At 49.1% G+C, this 22,211-nt stretch overlaps 1 protein-coding gene across 1 annotated transcript; it reads right to left on the bottom strand.

Annotated features, from left to right (window-relative positions):
- Window positions 1–5,057: 5,057 nt before the first annotated feature.
- UPK2 (uroplakin 2) lies at window positions 5,058–7,261 on the bottom strand. The gene is made up of 5 exons (XM_046638438.1): window positions 7,172–7,261; window positions 6,561–6,695; window positions 6,231–6,369; window positions 5,917–5,987; window positions 5,058–5,521 (listed from the first exon to the last, which is right to left on the bottom strand). The coding sequence occupies exons 1-5, from the start codon at window positions 7,245–7,247 to the stop codon at window positions 5,385–5,387; spliced, it is 558 nt and encodes a 185-aa protein (XP_046494394.1). The 5' UTR covers window positions 7,248–7,261; the 3' UTR covers window positions 5,058–5,384.
- Between the last annotated feature and the right edge of the window lie 14,950 nt (window positions 7,262–22,211).

Raw genomic sequence — 22,211 nt, 5'->3', positions numbered from 1 at the left:
GTGACTTTTAAATTTTGTTTTTCATGATTTCACATTTACAAAAAACTTCCAAGAATGTTATAAAGAATTCCTGTATACCTAAATCCTGTTATGCACCCGTTACAACAATTACTAACATTTCATCACATTTTTATTTTTCTCTCTGTATATATGACATTTTTTTCTGAACTATTTGAGAGTAATTTGCAGACATCATGCCCCTTTTCCCATAAATACTTCAGTGTGTATTTCCTAAAAACGAGAATATTGGCTTACATAACCAGAAAATCAGAAATGAGAAAATCGTCAAAATCAAAAAAATTAACATTGATTCAATACTGTATTTAATATACAGATCCTATTCAAATTTCACAATTGTCCCAGTGATGTCCTTTACACAAATTTGTTTTCTGGTCTAGGATCACATTCAGGATTGTGCAGTGTACTTCATTTTCATGTCTCTTGTAATTTGGAGAGTTTCTCAGCCTTTTTAATCCTTCATAATATTAACATTTTTAAAGTGTACAGGCCATTTATCTTGTAGACTATCCCTTAGATTACGTTTGTCTGATGTTTCCTCATAATTGGACTTAGATTAGGCATTTTGGGCAAGAATACCACAGAAATTATGTTATTTCCTTCTTAGTACATCACGTCAAGAGGCCCATGATGTCAGTTTGTCTCATTATTGGTGATGTTAACCTGAATCACTTGGTTTCATGGTATCCACCAGGTTTCTCTACTGTAGAGTTACCTTTTTCCCCCTGTTGTAATTAGTAAGCAATCTGTAGGAGAATATTTTGATCTAAAATCCTGGTTTGGACCCACTAATTCTAGCATCCATTTATGATTCTTGCCTGAATCAATAATTACTATGATGGGTGTAAAATGATGATTTTTCTAAATCAATCATTCCTTTTCCATCTATTTTGTTGGCATTCTATTGTAAGGAGCACTTCCTTATCCTGTATTTATTTATTTGATTGTTATCAGCATGGACTCAAAGGATTCTTACTTCGTAAAGTAGATTTTAATTCATTGCTCTCCTTTTTGTCTTTTCTATTTTTTTTTCTAAAGATTGGCACCTGGGCTAACAACTGTTGCCAATCTTTTTTTTTTTTTTCTGCTTTATCTCCCCAAACCCCCCTGTACACAGTTGTATATCTTAGTTTCAGGTCCTTCTAGTTGTGGGATGTGGGATGCCGCCTCAACGTGGCCTGACGAGCAGTGCCATGTCCGCGCCCGGGATCCGAACCCTGGGCCTCTGCAGCGGAGCGTGCGAACTTAACCACTCAGCCACGGAGCCAGCCCCCTCCTTTTTTTCTTTAATCCTCAAATTGTCCCAGATTTGGCCAGTGGATGAGGCAGCCCCCTTTGGTCCCTTTGTGTGTTCTGAGTTCCCCATGACAGCTCATCCACCCTCTACTGTGTTGCCTGGTGCTTGTCTACTAGACTAGAAACTTTGAGAATACTTGGCACATAGGAGACCCTCAATAATGTTGTTGTAACTACATTGAAAACAATGGCTTCCTTTATAAAAGTTTTCTAGGACTTTACATTTAATGCTAATAATGATTTTAACGATAATTTCCGTAATTATAAAAATAATACCTGTTTGATGCAGAAAACTTGAAAGTATAGCAAGCCCAAAGAAAAAAAAGGATAAAAAAGTCATTCTTTGTATCAACCGGAGATAATAACTGATTACATTTTGATGTATATTCTTCCAATTTTTTTCCTTATGAGTGTTTCATTTTGGTTTTATTAAACAAATTTATTGTAATGCAACCACCCTTTTATAGCCCTTTCAGATTAGTGTACCATTTAAGATGTTTATATCATATAAATCACATATCTGATAAGTGATTAACATCCAGAATATATAAAGAACTCCTACAACTCATCGACAAACAACCCAATTTAAAAATGGGCAAAGGACTTGAATAGACGTTTCTCCAAAGAAGATATACAAATGTCCAACAAGCACATGAAAAGATGCCCACCGTGACTAATCGTTAGAGAAATGCAAACCAAAACCACCATGAGATACCACTTCACATCCATTGGGATGGCTATTATAAAAAGAAACAAACAAAACGCAGAAAGGAATAAGTGTTGACTAGGATGTGGAGCAATTGGAACCCTGTACATTGCTGGGGAGAATGTAAAATGGGGCAACCTCTCAAAAAATTAAATGTAGACTTACTGTATGATCTAGCCATCCCACTTCTGGGCGTATACCCAGGAGAATTGAAATCAGGGACTGGAACAGATATTTGTACACCTGTGTTCATAGCAGCATTATTCATAATAGCTGAAAGGTGGAAACAACCCAAATGTCCGTCAGTGAGTGAATGGGTAAACAAAATGTGGTATATACATACAATGGAATATTATTTTGCCTTTAAAAGGCTAAATTCTGAAACATGCTACAACATGGATGAACCTTGAAAACATTGCACCAAGTGAAATAAGCCAAACACAAAAGGACAAATTTTCTACCATTCTACTTCTATGAGATACTTAGAACAGCCAAATTTATAGGGACAGAAAGTAGAATGTTGGTTGCCAAGGGCTGGGGAGAAGAATAGGGAATTATCATTTAACGGGTACAGAATTTCTGTTTGGGAGGATGAAAAAGTTCTGGAGATGCACAGTGGTGGTGGTTGCATGACAATGTGAGTGTACTCGATGCCACTGAACTGTACACTTAAAAATGGTTAAAATAGTAAATTTTGTGTTAGGTTTATTTTTACCACAATTGAAAAAATGTTCGTATCAATCATTTCCAAACATTGCTGCCCATTGGAATCTCCTTGGGATCTTTGAAAAATACTAATGCCTGGCTCCCACCCCCATTCATTCTGATTCTGATATGGGCTATCCTGGGTGTTGGATTTTTAATAGCCCCCTAGATGATTCTAATGTGCAGCACAGTTTGGCTCCCAGTCTGATGTTCTTCTAACAGCATAAGAAGATTGGGCTGTTAAACCTTTCTTGGCTGGTGCGGTTAGGGTGGGGGAGTAGAGTCCAAGCCATTCTCTCTGCAGGGCAGCTCTCCCTGACCCTTTCTCTTGACTTCAGGCCTCCGCTCCGTCAGGCCCGTCCAGACAAAGGAGGGTCCCAGTGTCCACCTCCTCTTTCATTTGTCATAGCACTTTTCACTTTTTAAATTTAATTTATTTACTTGTTCACGCTTTTGGGAATCTTTCTCTTCCACTAAGTGCCATGTAAGTTCCATGAGCAAGGAGCAATGTCTTTTCACAGTTTATTCCTAGCACCTGGCATTAACTAATGCTTAGTTAATGTTTGTGGAGTGAAGAAATATTGTTGTCCTTCTCTTCCATTGCCTCCCTCTCCTGAGCTCTTGGGTTACTTTAGAAAGGGGTCATGAAGAACATTGTTCTAGAGGCTGGCCCAGTGGTGCAGTGGTTAAGTGCACACGTTCCACTTCGGGGGCCCTGGGTTCCCCGGTCCGGAGCCTGGATGCAGACATGGCACCGCTTGGCACCCCATGCTGTGGTAGGCCTCCCACATATAAAGTGGAGGAAGATGGGCACGGATGTTAGCTCAGGGCCAGTCTTCCTCAACAAAAAGAGGAGGATTGGCAGCAGACATTAGTCAGAGCTAATCTTCCTCAAAAAAAAAAAACACAAACAAAATGAAAAAGAACATTTGTTCTAGTATCTTCTAACTCTGAGTCATCTTTTGTTCTTTTTGCAGAGTTTTTGGCACTGTCCCACCCCCCTCTTTCTCTTCAAGGGCTTGTTCATTCATTCGTTCATTCACTTATTCAACAAGTATTTATTCAGTACCTACTGTGTCCCAGGCACTGCAGAGCAAAGGTTGTGTTCTCAGGGGAGCAAAATGACTGCTCTCAGGGAACATACAGTCTGGTGGGGCAGACAACTGACTAATCACATAAGCACAAAATTATAAACCCCATAGTAATACTGTGAAATACTATGAAAGGATAGGGGAACCCAGCTTAATGGGATGGAGAGTAGAGAAGGCTTCCCTGGAGAAACTGGTCAACTATGCAAATAGGAGTGGAGTGGTGGTGGGGACAGTCACAAGAGCAGCCTGGTCTTACAGAATAGTCTGTGCAAAGGCCCTGAGGCAAGAGTGAACACAGGACCTTGGAAGGAACATGATGAGAGCTGAGGGGAAGTTAGGGGACAGACCAGGGCTGGCCTTCAAGGTCACCTTAAAGATTTTGGACTTTTGGGGCCAGCCCAGTGGTGTAGTGGTTAAGTTCGAATGCTCTGCTTTGGCAACCTGTGGTTCGCAGGTTCAGTTCTTGGGCAGAGACCTAAACCAGTCATCAAGCCATGTTGTGGCAGTGACCCACATACAAAATAGAGGACGATGGGGACAGATGTTAGCTCAGGGACAATCTTCCTCACACACACACACACACACACACACACACACACACACACACACACACAAAGATTTTGGGCTTCACCCTAAGAGCAATGCAAAGATCATTGATCCTTATAAGGAAGATATATTGGAGAGAGTAAAAGTGAATGAGGCTGACCGCTCCTGCTCTTTTCCCTCAGTTACCAGACTGCACCACTCTTGTCCCCCTCCACCCAGGTTTCTTCCCTTCTACTCTTTCTTCCTAGGGCCGCTTTAACCTATTCTCCACTTCCCCCACCTCTCAGCGCCCTGGTCTTGGGTCTCACCCTGGTAGGCCTCTGTCTTTTCCTGGTCAGAGCCTCTAATCTTTTCCCCAGCACTTCCGCTTGCTCTGCTAGCCTCACATGGTGCACCAGCCTCAGCCTCAGCCCCTACCCCTTGGCCCCTGGTTGGGTGGCCTGCTGTGGATGGTGCAAAACCCACAAACCAGGTGTGAGTCTGAGAACTCTGACTCCTGGGCTCTTATCTCATCCGGCCCCTTCCTACCTTCTGAGAAAAGCAACTCTAGGGTTCTGGGGCAGAGAGGGGACCTGCAGCCTGGATGTAGCTTCTGGGGGTTCACCCCAACGTAGAGCCCACTGAAGGGAAACAGACAGCGATGTGGCAGCAGACTTTATTGTAGGGACTAAGTGCGCTGAGGGAGGGCTGAATTGTTGTTGGCGGGTGGGGTTGGTTAAAGTGGTGAAATGGGAAGAGAATCAATTCTGATAGGAGTGGGGTGAGGGGAATAACAGGGAGTGTTGTGGGGAGGGGAGGCGTTAGGGGACAAGGAGAGGGACAGTGGGAGGAAAGGGCTCCAGGAGAGAGGAGGCAGGGAGAGGACATGAAGGCCCTGAAGGAGCCAAAGCCTGGTGACTGACACCTGGGAGCAGGCAATCTTTCCAGGAGGGGAGGTGGGAGCAAAAGGCAAAGCTGTGGGCTGGGGACACTGACAGTGCCCTGCACTTCCCAGAGGAGGCTGCTGCCTCGCGCCGACTGCCTCACTTTCGGGTGCCCAGTGCCAGGGCGATGATGAAGCCTATGACCAGCAGGAACATGGCGACAGAGAGCAGCACTGTGATGACCACCATGCCCCCTGTCCGGGCCATTCCCAGCCCAATGGATTCCAGCTTCCTTCCTGTCAGAAGAGAGAGGGGGGAGGCCTTAGTGGGCATGAAGGGCCCCTGTTCCACCCGAGGCTCTCAGCTTAGCCCCTCATCCAGCTATCCAACCAGCCAGCCCTTCATCTATTTATTCATCCAGCCAACCAACTGATCATCCGAGGGAGCCAAACATCCATCCAACAAACATTCATGAAGTGTCCTCCATCACTCGCTGAGGATACCGAAATGGATCAGACTCGATCCCTGCCCACAGAGAACCTTTAGTTTAGCAGCACAGGCAGATGAGTCAGCAGGCAGTTAACGCGCTAGGAGAGAGGTCCACAAAGGAGCAGAGGGAGCACAGGGGGACAGCTAGGGGATGGGGTGGGAGGGGCCTGGGAAGGTTTGGGGGCCCTTAGATGTTACTCACGAGGAAGCGTGGACATTGGGATCTCTCTACTGGACTCAGTGGATGCCCCCTTTGTCACTAGGTAGGAAATGCTTTTGAGGTGGAGTTTAGGAGAAAGCATTTAGTATCTGGGACTTGGGATGCCCAGGCCTCCCCCTTGGCAGCTGTGCCTCCCATGGTGCCCTCCTCCAAGAGAGGCCTGTTCTTGACCCCTTTAACCCTCACTTTCTCCGCCCCTGCTGACCACATCCCACCACTACCACCAGATGTCAGGACCCAGCTTCTCTTCCTGTCCTCCCTCCCGCAGGTGCCCCAGGCCTGGATCTGGTACCTACTAGTATTTGGTTCCTGGCACGAGGTTTGTCACCTGGTATGCACTGAGCCGGGTGACTGTGAAGCCGGCTCCACTGTCCACCACACTCACCAGCTCCCTGCGCCCACGGCATGGAGGCACCACAAAGCTAGATTTCACCACTGGGCAAGAAATTGGGGATGAAAGGCAGGGTTAATCTTCTGGAAGCCTCAAGGAGAAGGGGCAGCATTTAGAGAGTGGACGGCCCAGGAGAGGGGTCCATAGGAAGGCACACATGGGAGAACGGAAGTTGGGGGTGTCCTGGGGAGGGGTCTCTGGGGTTTAGGGGATGCCTTGGGAGGGGGTAGCAGACCTTTGCTGTCGTTGGCTCTCCGGACCATCAGTGTGGCGTTGCCCCCTGTGAGGTGACACGGGGGCAAGGCAACTAGCAGGCTCTCCGTTAGTGCCGGCGACAGCAGACCAGAGAGGCTTGAGATGTTGAAGTCCACTGGGGGGCCAAAAGGGAGTTCAGGGGAGGATCAATCCCCTCCTGCCCATCAGCTCTGGCCCAGCCCCCAGGGGCCATTTCTAAGGATGCAGAGTCCTTCTCCCCTTCCACTCTGCGGTCCCTCTGCAGAAGACAGGACTTTGCTTGTCTGACCACCAGGTGGCAGGCTTGGGCTGCAGAAGCCGGATACTCCACCAAGCCGCCAGACCCTGGGTGCCAAGATGGGGCAGCGCCCAACTTCACCCCTACCTGCAGGCTTGGGACTTTCCCCACACCTCTCTGCCTCTTGGATCTGGAAGAGGACCAGGAGTATGCCCTGGGCTCACTGATGCTTGGTCACTGACATCACTTGCCTCCCCCACAACCCCCCACCCCCAAGTGACCAGACCAGGTTCTCTTTCAGAGCCCTAGAAGACACAATTCCTCCTGTCCAGGCCCCCAAGCCCCTTCCCACCCTTGCCAGAAATGGCAGAGACCTGCAGCTCCTGGGGCCATCACAGCCAGCAGAATCAGAATCAAGGGCAAGGTCCGGATGGGCAGCAGGGATGCCATGGCTGGGCTGGGAGCAGGAATGGGTGATAGCAGGATGGGGCTTCGTGAAGCAAGTGAGGCCCTACCCCCGGGGTGGCTGGTTTTGTCCTGAGGGTGGGAGGGGCTGGAGGGGAATCCTGTCCAACCTGCCCTTTGGGCCCTTCGGCCTCAGGGGTGGCCCCCAGACAGGTTTTTCAGGATGGGGAGCTAGCCCTCAGGCCAGGAGGGGGGATGCCCTGGCTAGAGCTTGATGGCTTACTCAGCTGCAGAGGATCAAGGTAACTAAGGTGGAGGGTGAAAATCGCCCCTTCTTCCGGGACTCCCACGTGTAAGGGCAGGAGTGCTCCTGCCTGCACGTCTGCATGGGGAGCCTGGCCCCTGAAGGACGGCTCCCCCCAGGTTATGGAGGTCTTCCCAGGAGGGCAGCAAGTTCTGAGGTTGCTCTGGTGTGCAGGAAGAGGAGAGTAACCCTGAGGGGCTCCTGAAAGGGCCTTGGCTGGGCAAGAATGGGAGAGAAACTGAGACAGGTGGTAGGGGTGGGGGAGCAGAGACAAGGGCTCCAATTCATGGTGTCCACTGAGGCCCAGGTGTTGCTGCTGTGGGAGAGGCAGAGGGGGATCACGTCAGGGAGTCTATAGGGATTTGAATTTCTCTGAAGAGTGAGGCCAAGGGATGCCAGGGGACTTCTGGAGAGACCGGAGAGGTGGGCACTGACCCTGTCCAGGGGCTAGGGGGTAGGCAGTCAGCCTTGATCAGCAGCCACTGTTGAACTGTTTGAGAAAAAAGGAGAGAAAGAGACCTGGTAAACGAAAATGAAAAAGAGACACAACCACTCTGACTGCGTCCCCCACCCCCATGCTCAGCTAGGTAGAAGTGGAGGAGATGCTGTGAACAGAGAGGAGAGAGGAGAAAGCACCTCTCCTGGGCACCGGGCAGGGCCTTCGCAGGCTCTAACGCACTCCTTACAGTTGTCCAGGGCCATAGATGTCACTGGCTCCCTTTTGTAGATGTGGGAACTGAGACTGAGAGGGGGAGTCATTCGTGGAAAGTGAAAAGCTTTGTCAGGAGAGGTTGCAGACCTCTCGGACCTCTACGCCTGGGAGCCCCATAGAATGCTAACGAATGTCTTTTTGCTCCAGGAGCCATTCTATCTTCCCCAGTCCCACAGAAGGGCCAGCGTCCTAGTAGGGAAGCGAGGGCCTGGTGGGGTTGTGTCCTTACCCCCTGGTGGGAAGGATAGGCTCAAAGTGGGGGGTGCAAGCAGCGGGTGGCAGTAAAGATAGAACTCATGGGGCCAAGCAGAGAGTAGGAGGGTCTTAGACCAGTGCTTCTCCAAATTTAATGTGCATGTGAATCACCAGGGATCTTGTTAAGATGCAGTTTCTGATTCAGTGGGTCTGAGGTGAAGCCTGAAATTCTGCATTTCTAATGAGCTTCCAGGTAACATTCGTTGATTGATGCTATCCTGAGAGGCCCCTACTTTGAGTTGCCAGATGCTTCGTATTGCCCCCCGCCACAGCCACCACGCACACACCGGCTCCTCTTTGATGGAGACCAGGGGCAGGTGTTTTCCCCAGTCTCCCAGGACAGGCTGCCTTTGGGTGAAGAATTGAATTCTGTCTTTCCTTGGCTTCTGTCCTCTTTTAGATCAGATCCTACCATCATTCTACAAACTGAAAGAAGATCTTTTTCACACTGAGAAGAACTTTGGAGAGAGGGAGCAGACTAAATGGTGGCATTCTAGGGGTAAGGGCATCTTCCTGATCCTCTTCAAATTCCATCACCAACCCATAGGATGTTTACACTTGGGCTTGGGAGGTATGCCTTCCCATTTCAGTCACAAACCAGAAAGGAGAAAGGAGAAGAGTTGGGTTTATCGCAGGGTGGGTTGTGTTGGGTTCACACCTAAGCCCCCAACCCCATTGGAAATTTGAGTGGGACCGAGTAGGGGAGGGGAGGGCAGAGCTCTGACCAGATTTTAAAGGGATAAGAGGGCCCTGTGCCTTTAAGTCCTCCCTTCTCCCTCCAGTTCCCCCCCTTCCCCACCCCTGGCCCTCCCCAGGTTTCTGGAGGAGCTGAGAGTTGCGTCTTCTCCCTGCCCTGCCGAGCTGCTCACTGGCTGCTCTGGAGGCTGTGCTTTGCGGTCTCCATGGAAACCATTAGTTGCTAAGCAACTGGAGCATCATCTGTGCTGAGCTCTCGCATCTAATTATCCCATCACAGCGGCCGAGAAGGGTTTGGGGAGCTGAGAGGAGGGGGAGGCCGAGCGCAGGAGCAAGAGGATAACTCTTTTAGCAGAGCAGATTCATTGACAACACTGAAGTCATTTAAAGCCACAGCATCCTGTTCCTCTGGAGGATTTCCTCATGGCCTGGAGTAAGGGAACCAGAGCCACAAATGCCTCAAGTCTCTTTCTTGGATCCACTCTTCTAGCCTGTCTCCCCCTTCGATTCTCCATTCTAAACTCCCTCAAGTTCCCTCCCCTGCCTCCTTCCTTCCAAATCCCCTATTCAAGTCAACAAATATTTACTAAGTACCAGGAATGTCTGTGGAACTGTGCTATTGACCAGGGATATAAAGGGAAAATAAGTTTCTACCCTCAAGGAGCGCCGAATCTCTCTATTCTGCTGGGACTAGAAGATTAGCTCCTAAAACAGACCTACTCTTTCTGAACTATTTTTTTTCTTGAACTATGGTAGTTTTGCAACCAGAAGAGCTCGAATCAGAACCCAGGTCTGTCTGATACACCTACGGTTCTCTTTTCACAATGCCACTCTTCTGCTTCTCAGCCAATTCAAAAAACGTATCCACTTGGCTCCATGGGCATGTCAACCTCTGATGGGGACTCTTGTCCTCCTGTTGATGAATGATACCATATGACTTAGGTGAGTCACTTTGAACCTCAATTTTCTCACCTATAAAATGGGAAAACTCATTCCTTCCCATTTATCTAGCAAGATATGACAGGTGTAAAAATGCTTTAAAATAACGGTGCAGAAGGAATGCTGGAGATCATTGTTATAATCTGTAGGAGCAAACTGGGGGAAACCCTGGGGCTTTGGACCCAGAGCTCACAAGACGTTGGTCTGATGGGAAACGGCAGAGTCTCTATCCTTGAGACTTGTGGCTGGAAAAGACTATGAGAACAAGAAAATCTCAGTTGTTCAGGGTTGGAAAATACCTAGATACTCCATTTTTTTTTTTTCTAACGTTGCCTATGGTACAATCACTTACCCTAAATGTGCTTCCAGCATTGTGACTTTGGCCAAGATATCTACCTAACTACTCTGAGTTGTAGTTTCCTCCTCTGTAGAAAGGGAGGGAAATCTGTCTCCCTGGGATATTGTGACTATCACTCAAACTAATTTATTTAAGAGTGCCTAGCATAGTATCTGGTTCAATAAATATTAATTTAAATAATCCACCTTATCCTCTCCTTTTTATTAACCCTTAGTGCAGATGAACACTAGAGACTCAGAGGAAAGAAATGACTTTCCCAAGGTCACAGAACTAGTAGGGAACGAGGTGGGATAGCTTTCAGAATTTGCTTTTCCAGCTGTGTCATTGAGGCCAAGGGAGACGGTTGGGCAGGAAAGGCAGTCTGAGGGGGAAGAGTGACTGCGATTGGACCAGTGTTCCTGTGTAGGAAGCATGCCACAGGAGTACCAGGCACACAGGAAGAACCTGCTCACTCGTTTATTCGTTCAGGAAACATTTATTGAACAGCTCCTCTGTGGCAGGTACCATGGTAGGTGGTGAGATACAGAGATGACAAGACATAATTCCTGCCCTCAAGTTGCTGAGTTTTGAAGAATGAACCAAAGTTAACCTGGTTGAAATATGGAAGGGGATATTCCAACAAGAAGGAGCAGCATATTGAAAGGCTCAGAGATGGGAACTATCCTGATGCCTTCTGGGAACTACGAACGGTACATGTCGGCTAGAGAGAAGTATTCAAAGATGGGCATGATGAGAGCTCTAGCTACTAGCTTGATCACCAGGGGCTTTGTAGGCTATGCTAAGGAGCTTGGTTTTTGCCCTGAAGATAACAGAAAGCTTTTGAGGAGTTTTAATTGTATAGAGATCATTCTAGAAGCAGGGTGGAAAATGGATTGGCAGCAGGTAATGGATTGGCACATTGTATCAGGGTTGGTCTATGTGACCAATAGAATATAGCAGAAGCAATGTTGTAAAAGGCATTGTGCCTTCCTCCTTGCTCTCTCTTGGATTGCTCACTCTGGAGGACACTGAAGCACCTCTAAGGGTAGGTCCACATGGCAAGGCATTGAGGCCTTCTGCCAACATCCAGCAAGGAACTGAGGTCTCCAGCCAACAGCCATGTGAATGAGCAAGCTTGGAAACAGATCCTCCACCCCCAGTCAAACCTTCACATGACCCAGGTCAACATCTTCACTGCGACTTCATGAGACACCTGAGCCAGAACCACCCAGCTAAGTCTTTCCCAGATTCCTGATTCTCAGAATAAATGTTTGTTTTTATAAACCACTAAGTTTTGGGGTAAGTTGTTATACAATAATAGATAACTAATACAAATATCTTGAGAAACTCAGATGAAAATGAAATTGAGTATATGAGTCTGGAACACAGAGGAGAAGTATGGGATAAAGAGAGGGAAGGTGGGCAATGGTTAAAATCATGAATGTGGGAGAGAGTCCTTGAAGAGAGCAGTAGAAGGGAAGAAGACGGTCAAGGACAGGATACTGGGAAACACAATATTTAAAGGACAGATGGAGGGAGAGGAGCTGATGAAGGCAGGAATGAGGATTGGGAGGAAAACCAGGAAGGAGTAGACGGAGAGTTTCAAAAAGGTGTCAAATGGTATGAAGGTCAGGATTGAAGGTAAGGACTGAAAAATGTCCACTGGGCTTAGCGTCTTGAGGGTTATGCAGATCCTTAGGAGCAGCTCTCTGCGGGTGAGGAAGGCAGAAGCCAGACTGTAAGAGGGCAGAGATAACTGGGAGGGAGTAGGGTTAGAGCTGTGTAGACTGCTCGCTGGAAGAGCTCGGCTGGGAAGGGAAGGAGATGGTTAGATACCTGGAGGGGACTTTGGGGTACAGGAAAGGCTCATCTGTTTTGTTTCTAAAGTTAAAGATGCAGGAGAGAGGGAGGTATAATTGATGGAGAGGCTTCTGGAGGAGGGAGGGAATGGGATTCAGATTCGAGGTGGAAGCATTAGCCTTCGGCCATAGGAAGGACACTTTCCAGCAGAGAGAACGGGGCAATGATGCAGAGAACTGCTATACTTTTGGGGGTGGTTGGGTAGGAAAGGCTGGGGGATGGAAGAAGTAAGTTAAGGGAGCTCCCTCCGGAAGGCCTCTGCTTTCTCTGGGAAGTGGGAAACTCAGCAGGGAGAAAGGTTTGGGGCCTGACGGACGAGGGGTGAGAGTTTGAAATAGCTGTTGTGGGGAGAGGAGGACGCAGCTAGAAAAGAGCCTTGAGGAAGGCTGTGTTTGGTGGTGACAGTCCAGCTGAGCTTGGGGACCACTGGTCTTCAGTGGCACTGACTGTATTAGTCAGGGTTCTCCAGAGACACAAAACCAACAGGATGTGTATATATAAAGAGATTTATTTTAAGGAATCAGCTCATGTGATTGTAGAGGCTCGGCAAGTCCCAAACCTGATGGAGAAGACTATCAGGCTGGAGGCTTAGGAAAGGAGTTGCAGTTTGAGTCCAAAGGTGGTCTGCTGGCAGAATTCCTTCTTTCTTGGTGGGGAGAGTGGGGAGGTCAGTCTTTGTGCTATTAGGGCCTTCAACTGATTGGATGAGGCCCACCCATATTACGGGGTAATCTGCTTTACTCCAAGTCCACGGATTTAAATGTTAATCTCATCCAAAAAAAAAAAAAAAAAAAAACCTTCACAGAAACATCCAGGATAATGTTTGATCAAATATCTAGGCACCATGATCCAGTCAAGGTGACACATAAAATTAACCATCACCCTGACCTTGACATTTTGGGCGTTTTTCAAATTACTGGACAGCTTGAGTGTAGAAATGATAAAATTGTCAGGTTGTACCAACCCAGGGTTAGGGTTTTCAAGGCATGGAAAGTTAAAGGTGTTGGCAAGAGTGAACAGATGGAGAATAAGCTGTAGGCTAGTTATGAAAAGGAGTGATAGATGTGAGGGGGGGCACTGGGGAGGGGGGGTGCTGAGCGAGGTCAGGCAGAACAAAGACGTGCGAGAAGTGGAAGAGCAGGGGAGAGTGGATGGGGCAGGACACAGAGTGGTGGCCACCTAGGGGGCTGCTGAGGAGAGAAAGCCGAGGTCCTCACTGCAGCTGGATGGAGGAAAATGTTGTGAGGCCAGACAGGGACTGCAGCCTCGGTGTCTCCAAGGCCCAGGCAGATGACAAAAGCAGTAAAACGAGGTGGGTGCAACTGGGGCCAACTGGAGAGAGTGTAGCAGCACGAGCTGTCTAAAGGGGCCACCCACGCAGCTCTGGAGGAGTTGCCCTGCGGAAAGGGGGGCTTAGTGAGGCCTCGCCTCCTTGTTTTTTCAAGAGAAGCCAGAAATCTGAATTTTTAGGTAAAATGTTCTTATTTTCAAAATTTAAACTAATATTCATTATAAAAATGCACTTTGAAGCCAAACAATATACATCCTTAAGGCCAGCTTTGCCATCGGGGTCCCCAGGTTGTGTGCTCTGGGACGGGGGAATGGAAGGGGAGTTGGTGTCTTGGTAGTGAGAAGGAGGAAGGATATTTGAGGCTGAGGAGATAGAGCCTGGAGGGCTGTAGAAGCGGCAAGGGGTTCCGTGCAGCCAGTGAGTGGAGCCCTGGGACGGAGGGACTGCTGCGGAGGGGGTGGGGTGCCAACCGGAGGAGCAGTTGCCCCCCAAAGACCTGGCCCACGGTGCCGTCCACAGACGGGAGGGGCCTCTGACAGGTTTTAAGCAGGGAAGTGGCATAATTCGGTTTGGTTGTAGAGAGATTACTGTTAGAGTAGGTGGAGGCTTGATCATGGGGTAATTAAGCCTCTCCTTAGGCCTGAAGGAGATCTAGTCCATACAGGAAACAGTGATGGGCCGAATTCACGTGAATTAACCTATTCAATAAATGCTTATTAAATGCCTTTGCACCAGTTACCGTGCTAAGTGCTGGACCTTCAGGGAAGACGTTGCTCTCCCTGAAATTATGGTCTGGTGGGAGATACTCAAGAGTTCACTAGTACACTGCATTAGGATTTTAGTAGAAGTCATAAGAAGAGCTGTTGTTTATTGAGTACTTACTATATGCCAGGCATTGTGCTAAGTCCTTTATATATTTTTTCTCATTTAATCCTCATAACAACTTCTGTGAAGTGAGTACTGTTATTATCTTCATTTTCTTAATGAGGAAATGAAGGTCAGAGAAGTTAAATGGCTTGCCAAAGAGGCTCCTCACCAAAGGGGTAACTGACATGGGCTTGGGCAGTCCCAAAGGGCTTCCTGGAGGAAGTGGTGAATAAGCGAGGACCTAGAAGTTGAGTAGGAGTTAGCAGGGTGAAGGCGGAGGGAGAGGTGGAGAGGGGAGGTTGTTCGAGGCTGAGAGAGCTGCAAGGCACCAGGGTAGAGAAGGGGCCACTGGAGGTTTAGAGAGGGATTTGGGAAGTCACTGGAGAAGTAGCTTGGACCAGATGAAGAGCTTTGTAAGCCGCTTTAAGGAATTGAAATTTTTATCCTAAGGATAAAAGGAAGCCCTTGAAGAGTTTTGAACTGGAGTGTCATGATCCAGTTAGTATCTTATAAAGGTGATTTTTGCTGTGATGTAGAGATTGTGTTGGGTAAACAGCTGGGAGACGTTTTAGATGTCTCTTGACATGCTGTTGAGATAAGAGCCAAGCAAAAGGTGATAAAAGAGGAGATTCTGGGGTGATGGTTTGGCTGGGAGGGTTATGGAGGCGGGTGGAGAGCGGAGTTCAGGGTGCTTCCCAGGTCCTGGCTTGGGCAGCTGGGCGGATGACGGCGCTGTGGTGAGCTGGGGTGGGAGGAGCAGATCTGTGGGGAGAGGGTGGAGATGTCTCAGCTTTGAACTTGCTGAGTTGAGGTGCCTGAAGGACACCCAGGTGCAGGAGTGTGGAAGGTGGTGGGATGTTGGTGGTTCTGGGGCTCAGGAAGGTTGTCAGCACAGGTGTGACAGCTGCAGCCTCGGAGAACCTTGGAGGGGCGTCGGGTGGGAGGGGGCATCCCAGGCACCCGGAGGAGAACACTTCCAGGAGGCAGTTCCGCAGCAAACTGGTCCTCAGGGAACTGAAGCGACTGGAAATGTGCTCCTGGGGTTTGGCAAATAGGAGTCACTGGAGAGCTCTTCAAACTGGGAGAACGTGTAAATGAGAGGGACTGAGCTGGGCAAGAGGGGTTGAAGGACTGAAGGTCTGGGTGGCGTTGGCTCTGGGAGTCAGCCAAGCGCTCAGCCTGGGGAGGGCAGGTGTGGAGGAGGACAGGGCAGGGTCTTTCCTGCTCCCTGCCATGCCCCAAAGTTCCTCACACCATTTTGGCTCCGGCTGGGCCCCCTTCTGAGCTGTTTGTAGGAATCCCTGATGGGCACAGGGAAGGAGGATCAGGAGGGGCTTCCTGGGATGTGGGTGGAGTGTGGAGGAGAAGGTGTGAACTGAAGCGATGGAAGGGAGCGGATCTGGATCAGCCTTCCCTTCAGGCCTGAGGAGGAAGAAGCTCTGTCCCCCTGTCCCCCTTTACAGGGGTGTGGGGCAGAGACCTAGGAGATCAAGCCCAGCAGACAGGGGCTCAAACAGTATTGTGACCTTTAGCCCCTCTTGGGGACCAGCCATTTCTGATGTCCCCACCCCCACCCCCAGGAACTTCCGGATTAGCACGCAGCTCAAGCCAGTCCCCAGAGAGAACAGGGAGATGGTCCAAGGTGGCTGCTAGGAGGAACAGCAAGGTATGACAGGAAAGGGCCGGAATCCTTTGGAATCCCACCACACCTTCCTGGTGGGGAGGGGTCATTTGGCACAGCTGCCCAGACCGCAGCCCTGAACTCTGCCTTCTCCCACCTCCTCAGGCCCTGTTTGAGATGCACATCAGATCCGGTGCCCTTTGCAAAACTGTTATTTGTACAGAAGCCCGAGGTGGGGGTGGGGGGGGAGCCGCTCCCTCCTCTTTCTCCCCTCCAGCCACTTCCACTTGCAGGGGCCTGCGATCATGTACAACCCCCATCCCTCTCACTCACTAGCTCTGAGACCTGGGAATGTGAGCACTGCCGGTTCCCCAGCTCCCCACGTGGCAGTGCAAGGAGTTTCTCTTCCCTCTGCCTGGAAATGGCCTGGCCGCTGAGCTTACCCCCACCCCCACAGTCCTCCCCACCTCAGCCCTTCCTCCACACTCCCGCAGCCCTGATCTCAGAGCACCCCTCCACCTCCCACTTAGCCCAGAGTCTCCCTGGCTGTGGCCTATTTGCCTCGTCTCCCCAATTCTCCATCTCTAAGAATGGAGAAGGGCCTTGCGCTCGGCAATCCCCAGCAGCCCCCATCCTGCCCAGCCTGTTCTAAGGGTGCAGGAAAAGCCTGGAGTGGGAAGCAGGCTCTGCGAGGTAGGCAAAGGGCTCTGAGGAGAGTAATGGCTTTGGAGCAGCTGCCCAGGGCTAGACCCAGCTCTGACTGCTGCTTTCCAGCCTGGGACCTTGACCTTCTCCTGGGGATCTTAGAAACAGTTTCCTGTCTGTAAATGGGGGTGGTAAACCTACCTCACAGGGCTGTGTGAGGACTAAATGAACAGGGCATGAGGTGCCCAACACAGTGTTTGGCACATAGTAGGTCCTTCAAACAAGTGCCTTCTTCCCCTCTCTTCACTTTGGGGCTCTGACAAAGAGGTGGAACGAGAGAAACTAGGGTGGATGGAGAGAGCTCTTCCAGAGCCCAGGAGGCACATTGCAGGGTAGGGGTACAGCTCTGTTCTGTTCCACCCAGGATGGGGAGGAGGGGAGGAAGAGCCAGAGCCCCAGGCCCCTCCAGTGCTTCTGTTCTCACGGCACTGCTTGGTCTGGCTTTGGGGAGATCTCTGGGAAAGGTACTCCTCTTGGGCAGGGGGCCTGACGGGGAGGGCCTGGTGTGGGGGGACTGCCTCTGGGTCCGGAACAACCCCTTCCCCACTCCCCCAACTCATAATCCGATTCATATTCCTACTCCCTCCTCTGGACCCATCACCATGGCAACAGTTTTCTCAGTTGCACTTCATCAGTTTCTCGGCAAATCTTTTTTTCTGTCCCCTCCTTCAATTTCTCTTTATCTCCTCTATCAGTCTGCAATTCTACAAACTCATGGTGCTCACCTTTCTCTTTCTCTCTCAGCTTCTTGGTTTGTCTCTTGCTCTCCATTTGTCCCTGCCCACTTCTGTTCACATCTCCCTTTCTATAGCTTCCCTCCTGTCTCTCCCTTTTCAAGTCTTCGCTTGTAGCAACAAGCTAGAGTCTGCTGGCTAGACAAGAACTTGTGTTCCTTCTGCTATCAGGGCAGAGAAGTGGAGAGTCCTGGAGGGACAGGGTTTGGGTCCTAGTGGCCCTGGACAGAGGTCAGTGATGCAAGAGTGGATGTGAGGTCACATTCATCTGTTCAACTCTGCCCGGGGGGCAGGGAATGGTGGGAAGGGAAAGCAGTATTGGGCAGTTTCTTTTCCGTTGCTCAGACAGAATCAGTGTGGCTGCGGGGGTGTCCTGCAGGGCACTGTTCTTGGTTCATTTCCCAACTTGCCCTCAGAGACCTCACCCAATGCCTACAGCTACCACTGGCATGCAGTGCTGCCCAGAGACCTAACTTTAGCTCTGACTTCTCTCTCTCTAAAGTTCCAGTCAGATGTCTCTCACTGGGGCTGGCCCAGTGGCGCAGCAGTTAAGTGTGCACTTTCTGCTTCTCGGTGGCCCCGGGTTTGCCGGTTCGGATCCCGGGTGCAGACATGGCACTGTTTGGCAAGCCATGCTGTGGTAGGCGTCCCACATATGAAGTAGAGGAAGACAGACACGGATGTTAGCTCAGGGCCAGTCTTCCTCAGCAAAAAGAGGAGGATTGGCAGTAGTTAGCTCAGGGCTAATCTTCCTCAAAAAAAAAAAAAAAAAAAAAGCTGTCTCTCGCTGCTCACTGGTCATATCCACTGGGGTGTCCTACTCTCATGCCTAACGCCACAACTCTAAACACCAACCCATCTTCCCCAAGCTGTCAGCTCTCCTTGTGCTTCCCTGTGACTACCTGGGGTAAAAGCCTGGGCACTCTGCGCTTCTTCTCTCTCTGTCATCCTCCATATCCAGTTAGAGTCCCAGGTGTATCAGTTCTCCTTTTCAAATGTCATCCGTATCCGCTTCTGTCCCTTTGCCGTCTCATAAACACCACTGGAGACCAGGCAAGTCAGTCTGGGCCCTCACCAGAGCCTCACTTCCCACTTGCACTTCTCCCCCGGGCCGTCTATAAATGTAGTCTCCTCTCAGAAACCAAACCCGTCTTCAACGTGGCTTTCTTCTCCCTCTCCTTCCCCCTCCTTCTTTTTCTTTGTCATTTATTGAGCATCTGTTATATATTAGGCTCTTCATACATGTCATCTCATGTAATCTTCAAAGTAATCTATAAAGTAGGTATTATCCCATTTTACAGGAGAAGAAATTGATGCTCAGAATGGTTACAGTGATTATCCCAAAGTTCTACAGCTACTAAGCAATAGAGTAGGACTCAAATACAGATGTTTAGAGTCCAAAGTTAGGGTTTGGTTTTGCTTTTTTTTTTTTTTTGAGGAAGATTAGCCCTGAGCTAACATCTGCTGCCAATCCTCCTCTTTTTCTGAGGAAGACTGGCCCTGAGCTAACATCCATGCCCATCTTCCTCTACTTCGTATGTGGGACACCTACCACAGCATGGCTTGCCAAACAGTGCCATGTCTGCACCCAGCATCCGAACTGGCGAACCCCGGGCTGCCAAAGCGGAACATGCACACTTAACCGCTGTGCCACCGGGCCAGCCCCTAGGGTTTGGTTTTGTTTTTCACTCTACCAGCCTGCTTCCATATGACTCTTCTACTCAAAAACCTTCCGAGGCTTCCTATTTTCTTATTCTTCCATTAGGCTCATTGTGATCTGACCCCATCCCACCTACAACACCGTGTATCTTGCTACTTCTCAACCAGGAGAACATTTGTGTGCTTCAGGGTTTTGTCTTCATCTTGGTCCTGTTGAATATTTTTATTAACAGACTATATGAAAATATAGTATCACATCTCACAGATATAAGCCTGGAGGAATAGTAAACACTTTGAAAGACAGGATAAGGATCTAAAAATCATCTGCATGTATAGAATGGCAGGCAAACCTAACACGATGAAATGATCAGGGATCTATGTAAGACCTCAGCAACGCACAAGGGACCAGACACGGCTTAGAAGCAGTTCAGGTAAAAAAGATTCAGGGGTTTTAGTAAGTTCAGTCTGAGTCATCAGCGTAATATGGTTGCCAAAAGCAAATGCAATTTTAAGCCACAGTAATAGAGATATAGTATTTGGAATAGAGGAAAGAATCGATAGTCTTGCTTTGCTCTCTTGGCCAGGTGTCATCGTGGGAGTGACTGTTTGTGGACTGGAAATGTTTAGGCCAGAGAGGAGGAGAAGAGTCAGGAGTCTTTAAAGCATAAATACATGAAGGACTCTCATGGGGAAGAAGAAATAGACTTACGTTGTGTGACCCCAGGAGGTAGTGCATGGACTAATAAGTGGAGACCACTGGGAGACAGCGTTTACCTCAAAAGAAGGAGAAACAGATGTTCGTAAATGGAATGGGCCGCCTCGGGAGGCGGTGAGCTCCCCAACTGCTTGCCAGGGATGTGGGCAGGGAGTTGAGCACCCGAGAGAATCTGAACTAGGCAGCTGGTCTTTGAGACCCTTTCCCACCAAGATCTGCAATGCCTCCTGCTCTTGTTCTTTCTGTGCCCCTCACTGAGCCCTCTGCACTCCCCTGTACCCCAGGGCAGTTTCTTCTTTCTCCACCAGGTCTAACTAAGAACGCAACCTGCACTGATAGCATCGAGTCCACATCTTTTAATTATTCAGCATCTTTTATCATTCTTTAATTGTCTCCATCTTATAAGTTCCTTGAGGGCAGGCACCTGTATTATCTGTTACTAAAAACTTTTTCATCATTGACCGTTCTCAGCCTCCCTCTGACCCGCCTCCCCTCACGCCCGAGATAATTTTATCCTTCACCTGTTGTTGGAAAGCTTGTCTTGGCCTGCTCAGTTCCAGGACTTTGTGATACAGAACTGGGAGAATAGGAGGTGAAAGATAGACTAGAGAGGCAGGTGAAGGGCAACTTTCTTGTGTGTTAGGGAGAATCTGGGTAATGGGTGAAGGAAAAAGGAAAATAATGAAACCCGAGAGGCTAAGCCAATCCACAAAATAAGGAGATGACAGTGGCAAAGAGAGACAGAAATGGTCTGGTGACTATGGAGGACAGAGAGAGAGGCAGAGAGGGGGCAGATTTGGGATTTGCAGAGAGTGAGTCTACTGCTGCAAGGTGCAGCAGAATAGAAGCGGAAAGGGAATTTTAGCAAGTGGTGATGTAGGTTACGAATTGGATCACCTTCAAGAGACATAGGTAGGGGCTGGTCCCGTGGTGTAGAAGTTAAGTTCATGCACTTCCCTTCAGCAGCCCATGGTTTACAGTTTCGGATTCTGGGCACAGACCTACACACCACTCATCAAGCCAAGCTGTGGCAGTGTCCCACATATAAAAAATAGAGGAAGATTGGCACAGACATTAGCTCAGCACCAATCTGCCTCAAGCAAAAAGAGGAAGATTGGCAACAGATGTTAACTCAGGGCCAATCTTCCTCACCAAAAAAGAAAGTGAGAGATACAAGTAAAAATTGGGATTCCTTTCTGAAATTATTTTTGGTATTTGGGGCATGGGACCCCAGAATATATTCAGGTTACATAACATATATTCAGGGTTCTATAACTTTCACAGGATCCAGCATGGTGTCAGGGTGTAGGTGCCCCATTAGGCAGCACCCCAGTCCCTGCAGATGGAATAGATGTGGTCCTGAGGCTGTGGGATCTGGCAAAAAGACTGAAACATTAAGCTTCTTCCCTTACCTCAGAGTTCTACCTTTTAAAACTACTTCCTAATCTGAGATTTCGAGTTACAAATGCCCTAGGAGTTAGAATCTGTTACGTGTCTTGACAGATGGAGAAATGAGGCCCAGCGAAGTTAATCAGCTTGTTGGAAGTCACACAGCAGGCTTTAGGCCTGGCTGGGACTGGGAATATGCCTGGCCCAGGGCTTCATCCACAATCCAGGAATGCCTTTTCAGATTGGCCCAGAAAGTTACATGCATATAAATAGGGTCATGATGAGAGAAAAAAGGGGGGTCTGGAGGCTGGAAGTTCTGAGCACCCCTCCCTCTGTTTGGAGCCCTGCACCAGGCTTTGGGGGACATCCAGATAAGGAGGCCAAGGCTGCCTTCCCAGATCTTATGGCCTCACAGGGAAAGGAGCCAGACATAGGAAGCAGTCCAATGGAAAGTTGGACGCCAGTGCTGCCGTGGTCTCGTGGAAAGAGTCTGGACATGGAATCAGGAGACCTGGGCACCTCTTCCAGCTACCACTCCCCAACCACGTAATTTTAGTCAAGTCCTTTCACCACTCTGGGCCTCAGTTTCCTCAGCTGTGAACCTTCCGTCTCTGAAAAATAAAAGCTCTATAGTGCTACATAGAAGAGTAAGTTAATGCAGTAACTAAAGATATTCTGTGAGTGTTGTCCCCCTGAGGCTCACCCCTCCCAGCACAATCTCAGAAAGGCTCTTGCCTTCAGTTGATGGCAAGAAGTAAACGTTCCCAGGACTCAGAACTGCCAGACCACTTGGGCAGTGAGGAGTAGGAGGTGACGCATGTGCCCTTCTCTGGGGCCCTGCCTCTGATAGCCTCTCCTGAGCCTAGGAACTCTGACCTCCCCCGCAAGCAGACCAGAGCTCGGTGAGTGTCTTTCTCTCGATAGC

The sequence above is a fragment of the Equus quagga genome, chromosome 14, assembly GCF_021613505.1.
Source record: "Equus quagga isolate Etosha38 chromosome 14, UCLA_HA_Equagga_1.0, whole genome shotgun sequence".
Lineage (NCBI taxonomy): Eukaryota > Metazoa > Chordata > Mammalia > Perissodactyla > Equidae > Equus > Equus quagga.
The sequence above is the reverse complement of the archived record's forward strand: the minus strand, read 5'-3'. Positions and strand labels throughout refer to the sequence as shown.

What these genes read in the sequence shown, in the direction of transcription:
- UPK2 (XM_046638438.1), bottom strand. Translation starts at nt 7,247, where the DNA reads ATGGCATCCCTGCTGCCCATCCGGACCTTGCCCTTGATTCTGATTCTG. An exon ending in GAGAGCCAACGACAGCAAAG is followed by an intron (nt 6,370 to 6,560) that starts GTCTGCTACCCC and finishes TTTCTTGCCCAG; the next exon opens with TGGTGAAATCTAGCTTTGTG. An exon ending in CCCAATGTCCACGCTTCCTC is followed by an intron (nt 5,522 to 5,916) that starts GTGAGTAACATC and finishes CTCTTCTGACAG; the next exon opens with GAAGGAAGCTGGAATCCATT.